The sequence below is a fragment of the Phasianus colchicus genome, chromosome 1 (assembly GCF_987193195.1).
Source record: "Phasianus colchicus chromosome 1, bPhaCol1.hap1.1, whole genome shotgun sequence".
Classification (NCBI taxonomy): Eukaryota; Metazoa; Chordata; class Aves; order Galliformes; family Phasianidae; genus Phasianus; species Phasianus colchicus.
In genome coordinates this window covers 7858126-7870990 of record NC_143436.1, presented here as the reverse complement: position 1 = coordinate 7870990, position 12865 = coordinate 7858126, and the positions used below count along the sequence as shown (strand labels likewise).

Sequence of the window (12865 nt, the reverse complement as noted above, 5' to 3'; positions counted from 1 at the left end):
ATCTGCAGCACTGCGTCCAGGCCTGGGGCCCCCAGCACAGGAAGGACGTGGAGCTCTTGGAGCAGGTCCAGAGGAGGGCACTAAGATGATCAGAGGGCTGGAGCACCTCTCCTGTGAGGAAAGGTTGAGGGAACTGGGATTGTTTAGCTTGGAGAAGAGAAGGCTCCGGGGAGGCCTCATTGTGGCCTTCCAATACTTGAAGGGAGCGTATAAACAGGAGGAGGAATGGCTGTTTATGAGGGTGGTAGTGATAGGACAAGGGGGGATGGTTTTAAACTGAGACAGGGGAGGTTTAGGTTAGATATTAGGAGGAAGTTTTTCACACAGAGGGTGATGAAGCACTGGAACTGGTTGCCCAAGGAGGTTGTGGATGCCCCATCCCTGGAGGCATTCTATGAAGTTGAGATTAGAATTCGTATATGTCATTTCTGTCTTTCGCTTCACTTTTAAATGAATGACTGAACTGATTTCTTAAACATGTTTTTACTTTTAAGCTAATGGTTTCAAACCCTTCCTTCCTTCAGGTAACCTGTTTGACACCACAACAGATAGTCTGATAGATGCAAGCCTCGATTTTCCTGTTTAAACTTTACATCCTGCGCCAGTGGTTTTAGCAGATACAAACCTCCTCTCGTTTAAGTAATGTCCATGCGAGGTCGACGTTGGGATGTCGGATCCTGCAGCACGTGGATGCCCACACCGTTCTCCCTTCACGTTTGTGTTGTCTCACACGTTTTCCTTATCACTTCAAATAACAAAACCCCCGGATTGTTTCACTGTTTTTCATCTTAATTAAAGATGATTTCTCTATATAACATGCATTAGTTAATTGGTGTGGTATCCACTCTAACTGAAGTCATTCTCTTGCTTTTGTTTTCCCTTTGCCATTGTACTGTTCCACATGGCTGTATGCTTGCCAGCAGTGTTTCATCTTAAGCTATGCAGAGGTGAATAAACACAGTTGGATGACTCTTCCCCTCCCTTGGGACCGTGGTGGCATTTCTCTCCTTCCCAAACCCAAGGGGTTCAATGAGCACTTAAGAGGTGAAGCACTTCGTTCTTGTGCATATGCAGACCCATCTTTTCTGTCTGGCTGCTGTTTCTCTGTTTGGAGACCTGTGGTACAAATGGCCAGTCATATATACCTGTAATTCAAAGGGCATGGTTGGATTTAGGACCAAAAAGAGCAGGATCTGTCTCATTGGCATCCATTTCTGGGTGTATAACAGGGATAAGTCATACATCAAACAATCTGGAGTTCCCCTGTGTGGTCCCAGTGTGATGGCTCTTGGGTGGTTTTGTAGTGCAGATTACTGGAGGAGACCATTCTCTCCTCCTCTGTCCACCATCTTTCCCTACCCTCAATCTGAAGATGTTCTACTTTGCTGATTTCCAGAAAAGGAATCTGCGCACTGTGATTTTTCAACTACTGCCCTTGGGGACACTATTTTCCCATTTCAAAATAGATAAATCCTAGTCACAGACTGGCACTCTGTTGATATCTCAGTAGTCAAGATCACTGAATTGATCAAGAAATTGCACTGCCCACTTAGACGTGAAAAGTGTTCATCCTTTCAGGTCGGGGCGAAGCTAAAATATTACACAGCCCTCCATGAAACTGCTGCTTCTGCACCTTTCAACAGCACTAAATTCACTTTAAAATCGTAGGGAAAAAGTCGAGAAGGTCTTCAACCAGCAGAGAATTCCAGTGCATTCCCTGCGATTTGAGGGAGAGATTGCTATAGCCTTCACCATTGTGTTTCATTTTCCTTTGTGTATTTTAGACGCATCTTTTCTTTCCTCCTTTGAAACTATTTGGCCTTTGAGTGTTTCAACTGAAGTGCTATTACAGAGTTGTTTTTTTTTTTTTTAAGTATTTAAAGATTTATTTCTCTTGTAACAACCCTTAAGTCTGTTTCTCCAAAGCTGCTGAATGCCCACAAACAACACTGTGATGCGTTCACCCAGCACCCGAGAAGCCAGGCTCCCAGCCCTCCCCACCCGCAATGATGTACTTTTAGGAATGGCCGTGTCTTCTCTAAAACTGTGGAATATATTGAATGTGCACTGCAAACCTTAACAGAGTCTTTCCTTCCTCATGGCTTGGAGTTGTGTGCATTGGGCAGGGGCAGCGGTGCCCCGTCGTGTCCGTATCGTAACACTTGGGCAATGGAATCTGCGTTTTGTACATTTTGGAGATTGCGTTTGTGTTTACTTAACTGTGACTACTGTGCAGACTTTCTTCAGAAATCTTTTTATAGGGTTTATTAGAAAAAAAAAAAAAAATCATTCCATATTTAGGTAAAAATGTCTCAATCTTCTGTATATAAGTTTTATTAATATGTAAATATTTAGATATTTTTAAATTACTATGTTCTTAATAAAGCGACAAGGGACTAGTTGTGAACTGGTGTATAACATTGTGTTGTGTTATCGATCTCTGGGAAACCCTCTTTGTCAATCCAGAAAAAAAACAAACAACCCTACAATAAATGACTTTAATTGAATGTGCCTTTCTGTGTTCTGTGCTGGATTCCCTGTTTCATCAAACCACAGAATCAGTTGAGTTGGAAGGGACCCTTAAATGCCATCCAGTCCAACTGTCCTGCAATGAACCTACAGCTCCATCAGGTGCCCATGCAGCCTGACCTTGAGCATCTCTGGGAATGGGGCATCCACTCTTTGGGCAACCTGTTGCCTCCTCACCCTTGTTGTAAAAAACTTCTTCCTTATATCCACTCTAAATCTCTCCTCTTTTAGTTTGAAACCATTTCCCCTTGTCCTGTCACAAAGGAATGACTTAGCAAGTCATGGACCGTACAAGAAAACATGGAAAACCCCAGAGGTTGCCACCACAATGCTATTTTTCTGCTTCTGATGGAAATGACTGCCTGTCAGTCAGAACAATGGCTATATCCAATCACATAAGCATTAAGTGCTGATATGCTCGAAGCCTAAATTTAATTGAATTAGGTGCCTTTACAATCTTCATTTAAAAGGTTAAGCTCTGCTTCTATGGAAACAACACATAGGAAGGACGAACCACTACTCATAATTTGGAGTATCCGCAAAGATATACACTTGGTCATTTATTATCACACCCTCATCAAATGTTGTGTAGTTTCAGAAAGTATTTCCTGAAGATACACGTTCCTGGTAATCCTCAATCCATTACAAGGAGCTGATGGAGCAGAAGAGTGCCTTGCTGCTCCTCTTCTGGCTTCTGCATGGAGCACTGGGGAGCACTTGCTAGGGAAAAGCCCAGTGATAATTTCATTTGCACTTTGCCAGGAACCACAACACAGCAAATCTTGCCTATGGCTGGGATGCAGCAGTGCTGCTCCATCTGTTAAAGCAGCTCCAGGACCGGAGCTCCAGCAGCCTGTCCTATTTACAGGGCACCAGAGATTAATGCTTTGGGTGAAAAAAATCCTTCTGAAGCTTAACAGGAAAAGGATATCCTCCTGGTGACATGAAAGGAAACTGAAGCCTGGGCTTTATAAAAAATGCATTAATTGCAAGACAAGAAGAAAGTCATCTGAAGTGCCTGTGACACGTCGGTTGAGAAGCGGCTGGCAGGGAAGCGCACGCTGTTGCACCATCTCTGTTTGGAGAATGGTGGCCCTGATGGATGCAGCCCTTGAGAGTAGGCAGTGCCCCAAGGAAACCAGCTCCGAGCTCTGCTGAGGCTGGCAAATGGCAGGCAACACTGCTCTGCTTCATAGAGTCACAGAATCATTAAGGTTGGAAAAGACCCCTAGGATCATCCAGTCTAACCACCAGCCCACCCCCACCATGCCCACTAACCACGTCCCTCAGTGCCACATCTGCCCTTTCCTTGAACACCTCCAGGGATGCTGACTCCACTCCCTCATCACTCTTCCTGAGAAGAAACTCTTCCTGACATCCAACCTGAGGAGGAACATGGTCCCAGGACAACCCCAGGGCTGCTGGTAAGCAAGCAGGGTGTAGGGTGTCCTACCCCACTGCCGTGTCCTCCTGAATGGACAGGCATAGCTGCCATCTCATGAGACCTTGCAAATAAAACAAAAAAACCAAATCAATGCATCTATACACATTCTCCCCCATATCACAGAATCACAGAATGGTCAGGGTTGGAAGGGACCTCAAGGATCATGAATCTCCAACCCCCCTGCCACATGCAGGGCCACCAACCTCCACATTTAATGCTAGACCAGGCTGCCCAGGGCCCCATCCAGTCTGGCCCTGAACACCTCCAGGGACGGGGCTTCTAAACCTCTCTGTGCAGCCTGTTCCAGCACCTCACCACTCTCTCTGTAAAGAACTTCCCCCTGACACCCAACCTAAATCTTCCCTCTCTTAACTTAAAACCATTTCCCCTTGTCCTGCAATTATCTACCCTTTCAAAGAATTGATTCCCCTCCTGTTTGTAGGCTCCCTTTAGGTATCTGACATAAGGCACATTCACCCCTTCCCCACCACCCGCTGCACCACAGAGAGGCACGAGAGGAGTTTCTACAAGTAGGTCAGGTATGACTTCTCATTCTCTGAATGCTAATAAAAGCCACTGATGTGAAACCTATAACGTTATGTGTATAAATAATTTAGCTCGGTTGTGTAAACATTGATACTGGGTTTAAAAAAAAAAAAAAGAAGAATTTCATCAGCTCTTTCCCCTGCACGAATATAGTGTTAGGTACGACATAACAGGAGCAAAGAATAGTTGGGGAGTTTGGAAATGGATGGATGGAAAATGGTGGCCTCGGGGACCCTCTGTGTTGCAGGGGTGGTCACCACACAGACAGTGCCTGCGTGTTAGAGGTGCTCCAGCAAGGGGCAGCCATCTGGGAGACTTCCCCAAAACACCTCATCTGTAGCAATACTTCCACCCTGCAGCATCTCTGGAGGCAGCAGGCAAAGCGAGCGGGGACAGAATGGGGACAAGGGGGGCTTTGCACTTCCACTTGCCTCTCGGCTGTGCAAAGTCCCCAGCCAGGCGCAGTGAAGTCAGGATGTGGGCTGGCACCAGCGTGTGGCTACTGCTGTTACCGCAGTTTAGAGAAAGCAAAGATTAATGTAATCATTTAATCCCAAGAGATTTCAGGATTCACTGACTGTATCTCATGTCTCCATTCACTGTGGCACAGGGGCTGTGTGTGAACTGCTCTGTTCTGATCCAGGAGTACCTCCGCTCCTGACTTATTTCCCTTTTCCTGATAAATTGCACAAGCATTTCGAGATTGACCTGATGCTTCCATTCCTCCTCCTGCTGCTGCAGTGAGGTGGTGCTGGGCCCTGCCCACAGCATCCCACCTGCTTTTAGGCCAGTGAGAATGAAGATAGCTCTCACTGATGTCCAGCAAGGCCCATCTCAACACCCCAAATCCAGATCTTTTGCATCCACTGGGATGGAGGCGGCAGAGTGGGATTCCCAGCCGGAATCATGTCCTGGTGCCAGCGGTTGCAGAGGCTGCAGCCAAGTTGCTGCAAGATTAAAAGACACAGAGGCAGTGATGACCCAGCTGAGACATCAAAATGTGACAGGATCAGAGCGAGGATGCTGAGCCCAATTAATTTAGCTCTAAGCAAGTCACTTGCAAGATAAAGATCATAAAATTTGTCCAGAGCATCCAAAGGCCAGTAAGAACCAGCACTTCTGAGGACACCAAGTCATCATGAGCTGAACTAACACCTCCCTGGTGGTCAGTTCTCAACAGCCTCTGATAATGGAGAACCCAGAGCAAGCTCACAGAACTGTTCCTGAGTAAGCATGGCCTGGTTCCTGGTGCCCCACATCAGAACTCTGCACTTCTTTCTCTTGGTTGAACTTCATGATGTTCTTACCAGCCTATTTCTGTTGCGGTCCCCCTGGATGGCAGCATGGCCCTGTGGTGAGTTCCACTCCTGAGCATGCCACATTCTCATTTATATCTGTTTTTATGACATCCTGAGGTTCAGTTCCCCCTATAATTGTGCCCTTGGCCTGACCAACCTGAGCACGGTGGTGGAGGAGGAGCACTGGTGACTCCCAATACCTCCATCCCTTCATAAAAACAAACAGTAAGTTGGAAGGGACCCACAGCGATCATCGAGTCCAACTCCTGGCTCCACACAGGACCACTCAAAATGCAGATGTCTGAGAGCATTGTCCAAATGCTCCTTGAACTCTGCCAGCCTGGGGCCATGCCCACTGCCCTGGCCAGCCTGCTCCACCCCCTCTGCCCTCTGCAGAACCTTTTCCTTTCTGCCCTTAAGGGAGACAACAACTCCTCCCTTTCTTTGCCTTTCTATGGACTGTGTAAGATCAAAACACTGCTGATTCCCACTGAGCTCATGGATGCCACTGCCATTTGTTCCTTCCCTGGACGCCAAAAAACCAGCAGCAGCCTTAGGGCAGAGTTTGGGCAAGTTGGTGCTGCTGCATGAACTCCTTCATGCTGTGGTTCCTCTTCCCCTAAGGGCATCACCTTCCCAGCTCCATTGCCTGCAGAGCAGAAAGTGTGCCAAAGCCCGGTGCATTAACATAGATTTTGCATTTAACATTTATTACAGTAATGAGCTTCAGCGCAGCTCCTTCACTGCCCTTTGCTGAGCATGATCAATAACCCCCATTTCTCAATGAATGTCCCCAAAGCCCCTTGGGGGATTGGCTGGGCTGGTGCCTGGAGCAGCAAAGATACCAAGACTGGGATCTGTTGGGGTAGAAGAGGAATGGGCAGGGATGATGGAGGCCTTCAGCCTCCCCTGTTCTCCCATCCTCAGCTGAGCCAGGGAAGCCACCAACCTCCTCCCAGGCTGCAGGACTTTCCATGAAAACCAGCATCCATGCTAACTGTAATCCAACACAGTTGGATGCTTTCCCCAAAATAAAATCTCTTATAGCTGCTGACTGCTTCTGGAGAGTTCTGATGACTCTGCTTGATGATATTCAAGTGTAAAGTCCCAGTTTATGGCCAGGGTTTTCGCCCTTCCTGTTCTGAGTCAAACCACCGCGTTTCTTTCTCCAGTCATCAGAAAATCAAACAAGACAGCCAGGGGAGATGTAAGTGGCTGCACTTGCAGGGTGATGTGGCAGGAACCTCACCTGTCCTGCAGAATCTGGTTACACCCATCACTGGGGAACTGGAGATGTTCAGTAGGACATCAGTGAGACCTGTATAAAGCGGATAAAGAATTGGTTGAATTGGTAGCCAGAGAGTCGTTGTCAGTGGCTCTATGTTCAGGTGGAGGCCAGTCATCAGTGGTGTCCCCCAGGGGTCTGTCTTGGGACCAGTGCTCTTCAACATCTTTATCAACGTCATGGTCAGTGGGATTAAGCACATCCTCAGCAAATTTACTGATGACATCAAGCTGAGTGGTACAAGTGACACAACAGAAGAAAGGGATGCCAACCAGAGGGACCTGGACAGGCTCAGAAAGTGGGCACATGAGAATCGAATGAGGTTTAACAAGGCTAAGTGCAAGGTGTTGCACTTGGGTGAGAACAGTCTCAGATTTTGCATACAGGCTGACAGAAGATCTCCTAGAGAGCAGCCCTGCAGAGAAGGACTTGGGGTTCTGGTGGATGAAAAGCAGGACATGAGCCAGCTGTGTGCTCTTACAGCCTGGAAGGCCAACTGTATTCTGGGCTGCATCAACAGAGGGGTAGCAGCAGGGAGAGGGAGGGGATTGTCCCCCTCTGCTCTGCCATTATGAGACCCCACCTGGAGTACGGGGTCCAGGTCTGAGCTCCCCAGCACAGGAAGGATGCAGAGCTGTTGGATTGGATCCAGAGGAGAGCCACAAAGATTGTCACTGGCAGAGCTGCCCAGAGAAGCTGCGGGTGCCCCATCCCTGGAGGTGCTCAAGGCCAGGTTGGATGGGCCCTGGGCAGCCTGAGCTGGTGGGATTGGAGCTGGGTGGGTTTTGAGATCCCTTCCAACCCAAGCCATTCTATGATTCGATAACATCACAACATTGGGGCTCTGAATCCACACCAGGAGCCATCAACCTCCACTCCAAGCTCTGCAGTGCCATTTATAAGCTTCACCTGGTGGGCACGCAGTGGATGCCTGTAGCTGAAACTAGAAATCTGTGAGCACCCATGCTTCACACTGCAAGATTTGCTGAAGGAAGAAGGGCCGCACTGGGTGACCTTGGGCAACCTGGCATTTTCTCCATCCTTCTCCATCTGCAGGTGGAAGGTTGAAGCCGCACACATGGGGAAATCATTTTGCTCTCGTCCTACAGGCAGTGCTATGCGAGTGCAAAGGTTAATGCACACCCAGCGCTGTGCCCTTTGCCAGGCGAGGGTTTGCTGGGGAATCCGGATCTCTTCCTCCAGAAACAAATTGCTCTTCAACTATTGCCATCTTGTGGCGCCTGTGACCTGTTACTTGTTCCTTTCATCTGCTAATGGTGCCGGGGAGAAGCAGCAGTGTACACAGGCAATTTGAAAATGAAATGTAAATGAATCAGAAAAAGCCTACAGAGGAGCCATTAGCATAAATCCAATCAAAGGGCTTTGTTTAACTTGTTAAAAATGACTAAATATTTAGTGAGTGTGGGTGGGTGAGGTGATTCCTGCTCACACTCGGCAAGTTTCAGAAGCAAAACTCTCTCTGATTTCTTAAATGATGGAACTTAAAAGCAATTTTCCGTCCTGAACTCTGCCTCCTTGCTGTGTCATTCGCCAGAATAGCGCTGCGTGTTCAAGGAAACCACCTCTAACAGATGATCTTTGCCTCTAACAGCAACCAAAGGACTTTGGAGCTGCATCAAACAGCACTGGGCAGAATCTGCTCCACCCCACGGACCATTGGTGCCCTGCATTACCCACAGAAGCGACAGCAGCTGTGGCACAGCCACCAAAACCAGAGACCAAAGCATCTGTTTGATCCCAGTTCTGTTCCACAACCCTTTAGTTACACTGCAGGCGTGCAGATAAGAATATTGGGATAGTAAGGTTTGGCTCTGCAGGGTGGGTTCAGATAACTGCATTACAACTGCTCCAGCAAGGGGCAATGCCTTCCTTTTCAAACACCATCTCCTCCCTACAGGTTTGCTCTCCCATGCAGAGATCTCACTCGATTATTTTTGTTCGGGACGGTGTTAATTGCATTGCTGGAAATCAAAGCGTCCGTCCCCACCACGGTGCCTGTTTCTTGGGCCATCAGCAGATTTCTGCTTTTGTTGCTCTGTAGGGTACTGCACAGGCATTGGAGAAGTTATTCACCTGGGCACAGCTGGGTGAAAATGCACCCAGAAGTCACTGCAGTGGGAGAGAAGGGGCCAGCAGATGCAGGGGAATGGGAAAGAGATGGAGAAATGGGAGGAAGTAATAGTGTGGTCATTGCTTTCCTGGTGCGTTGTGGTGCTTTCAGCGCAGGAGAAAGCCCTTCAGGAGGTTGTGTGTCACTGCATTACAGTGCTTCCCACATCCCAGCCCCACCAGAGGGCTGCACCTCTTTAAGCAGCGTTAGCATCCCTCCTGCATGCAAACCAGGCACCTGCCGGTAATTCCTGCGGCTCAGCAAACCATGCTGTCTCCAAACCCAGCTGGGCTGGCAGCTGGATGCAAGAGACATGTTTCAGTTTGTGCTGATCACTGTGCTGTGGGATTGTTATGGCAACATGCTCAGCTTCAGCCCCTCAAGGATAGCAAAGCACCTAACCCTGTGTATGCACTTGAAAACTCCTTGAAATCTGGGCTTGCTTTCTACGATGAAACAACAAAATATTTCACTTATTTCCTTGGAGATGAGCTGTTTCATCAAGTACACATCATATCTTTCAGGGCACTCCTATACAGGCACTTTGCTGGCATCACCCCCATTTCCCATTGGAGAAATTTAATGTATAAACAAAGTGCCCAAGTTTGGCAAAATTCAAGAGTGGAATCCAGCTCTGCTACAGCTAACAACAATGCAAGATTGTTGGATGCATCCCAAGTGCACGGCACCTTGGAAACAGCAGCACTCAAAGCAGCTGGGGTTGAGCCCAAGCTATCCAGCACATTGATAGCAGATGTCACATCCTCTGCTCTGCAGGATTCATGATTTAAAGAGAAAAGGATCCTGCAGCAAGGTCTAAGAAGGGTGAAGTCCAAGATGCTGATGCCCATTTTGTGCCAGAACATCCCTGTGCCAAACCTCTTGGGAGGTGGGGGTGAGGATTTCTGGAGCACCTGAGGAAAAGAAAGGAGGTTTCATTGCATGGTCCAAATGGTTCAACCCTTGCTCAAGTAGGACATGATGCCAAGCAAGTGGAAGGTAACAGAAGCTGGGAACACTTGATCTAGTGCATTTTAGGAGAGATTTTGGTACGACCAATTCATACAGCAGGAAGCCACCCTTAACACTTTAGGCATCACTTGTAAAGGCTCGTGTAAGAGCATGTGGACACATCTGAGCAGCAGGAACATCCCGATAAGAGCTCCTGCTGCCTAGCCCAGGGCTCTTTATACAAACCAAGAGGCAATCAGACAAATAGACAGGCAAAAACTGGGAGGAGAGTGATTCCTTGGCGCTTCTGGGGTGACCACGTGCAGGCATAAAAAAAGCAATGAGGATGAGATGGGAGCTGCAATGGTAACTCTCCATAAAGTTGCTCCAATGCTTTCTAAAGTGCAATGATGACTTACCCTTTGGTGCAGGCTTTCATAGAACCACAGAATCATAGCTCATAGAATCACAGAATCGTTTGAGTTGGAAAGGACCTCAAAGATCACCTAGTCCAACTCTCCTGCAATGAACAGGGGCACCTACAGCTAGATCAGGTGCTCAGAGCCTGGCCCATCCTCATGGGTAGGCCCCACCTCATATCAACAGTCACTGGGCCCCAGTGGCTGCTTGAAGCCATCATCCCCTGCTTTATCAACATGAGATGGAGCACCTTGCTCTGCAGAGCCCAGCCCACAGAGTATCCTCATGGTCACCACGCTGTGCTTGGCTCAAAAATGGGCATTGCTGCACTTAAATCATGTTCTGGAAGTTTCAGTGCTTGCCTTTGACTCATCTCATTTCATTTCAGCATCTGCTGAAATGCACCCAGGGCAGCAAATCTGGCTGCTGGGAATGGGATTTGGGAAATGGCATCATTGTACACATACTGCCTGGAGAAGCACAGCAACACAAAGGAAATGGCACTTCCTTGTGCTGTCATTAAGCAGGATGGGAAATATTAATAAAACTTGCCGGGCAGGTATCATTAATTTGGATTTTTCAAATGCTTTTGATAAAACCTCCCATCAGAGACTATTAAAGCACCTTATTGAAGATTAATGGGGCAAAGTCCCCCTCGGACGACAGAAAACAAAGACGTGGCAAACATCTGCTCCTCGGAGCACAGAGGAGGAAGCACTGAGGCACAGCAGAGAGCACTGCTGACATCATTACGATTTAATGCCGCTTGCATATTAATGAGATGCAGGAAGGAGCACAGAGAGCAGAGCTGACAGCAGCACCAACTTTGCTTTGTCAAAACAGGGACGTCGGCGAGGCGATATGTTGTGAAATGTGTTCTCCAACATGAGAAATCCAGTCATCACTGCAGGGCTAAAGTTCTCCCATGAAAGAGAAATATAAAGCAATTCCCATTCAGATTTGGAGATGGTTTAACACACGAGGCCCCATTTCTGTCAATGTTAAGTAAATGCATATGTTTCGACATACGCCCAACTCTGCACATCAGTGGGAAAAGTCTCCAACATGTTGAGCTCAGCACAAGCGGGGATCAATCAGCTGATAGAATTTTACCAGCGACGTTACTGTGAAATAGGAAATCTCTGCTGGCGTTTCTTATCCTGGTTTTAATCAGCTCCATTCTCTCATGCCCTTGTGATGCTGCAGTTTCTTATTTACAAACTTTGGATGGGGAGCTTGTATTGTTTCATTTAAATACACTTCTCCTGACATTTAAGGGATGGAAGAGGGAAGAGTTCAAGTGCTGCTCATCTGGCAAGGCACTGCAGAACCAAAGCTGAACCCTGCAGCAATCAGAATGCTCAGATTTAGCTCATGCAGCACTTGTGCAAAGACATTGGAGCTGCTCCCAGCCCTTGCTCGAGCCATCAAAGCGAAGAGGCTGACCTGCTGCACCTGTACAGCTGAAAGGGTTCCCTGTGCTCGGCTGGCTTTGGTGTGACAGCATCAGACAGCGCCCTGGAGCACAGAGGGCTCTTTATCTCCTTTTTTTTTCTTCTTCTTCTTTTTTTTTTTCTTTGTTTTCTCCACTTTGTTGCACTTCCTCAGGTGTGCAGAGCAGAGTGTTCTTGTGGTGATGGACCCAACCACTCCAGATTGGGGAATTTCTGCAGTATGAAAGAAAACCCCACAACAACTATGTTTCAAAGAGGAGGGGGGGGAGGGGGAAACAATCACAGAATCATAGGATGGCCTGGGTTGAAAAGGACCACAATGATCATCTAGTTTCAACCCCCTGCTATGTGCAGGGTCACCAACCAGCAGACCAGGCTGCCCAGAGCCACATCCAGCCTGGCCTTGAATGCCTCCAGGGATGGGGCATCCACAGCCTCCTTGGGCAACCTGTTCCAGTGTGTCACCACCCTCTGAGTGAAAAACTTCCTCCTAATATCTAACCTAAACCTGTCCTCCAGTGTAAAACCATTCCCCCTTGTCCTATCACTATCCACCCTCGTAAACAGCTGTTCTCCTCTTGTTTATACGCTCCCTTCAAGTACTGGAAGGACACAGTGAGGACACAGAGCCTTCTCTTCTCCAAGCTAAACAATCCCAGTTCCCTCAACCTTTCCTCACAGGAGAGGTGCTCCAGCCCTCTGATCATCTGAGTGCCCTCCTCTGGACCTGCTCCAAGAGCTCCACGTCCTTCCTGTACTGGGGCCCCAGGCCTGGAAACACAGTACTGCAGATGGGGCTTCACAAGA

At 48.0% G+C, this 12865-nt stretch overlaps 1 protein-coding gene across 4 annotated transcripts in view; it reads left to right on the top strand.

Moving 5' to 3' along the window:
- Positions 1-2511, top strand: part of BEND7 (BEN domain containing 7) — a 48292-nt gene extending 45781 nt beyond the window's left edge. For 3 of the 4 annotated variants that reach the window (XM_031588159.2, XM_090134914.1, XM_090134903.1), the window contains exon 9: positions 525-2511. In XM_031588159.2, coding sequence (XP_031444019.1) covers positions 525-586 — 62 coding nt within the window. In that variant the 3' untranslated portion in view covers positions 587-2511. The remainder of the gene's footprint in view (positions 1-524) is intronic. The other variant, XM_090134925.1, reaches the window with a different exon arrangement.
- The last annotated feature ends 10354 nt before the right edge of the window (positions 2512-12865 follow it).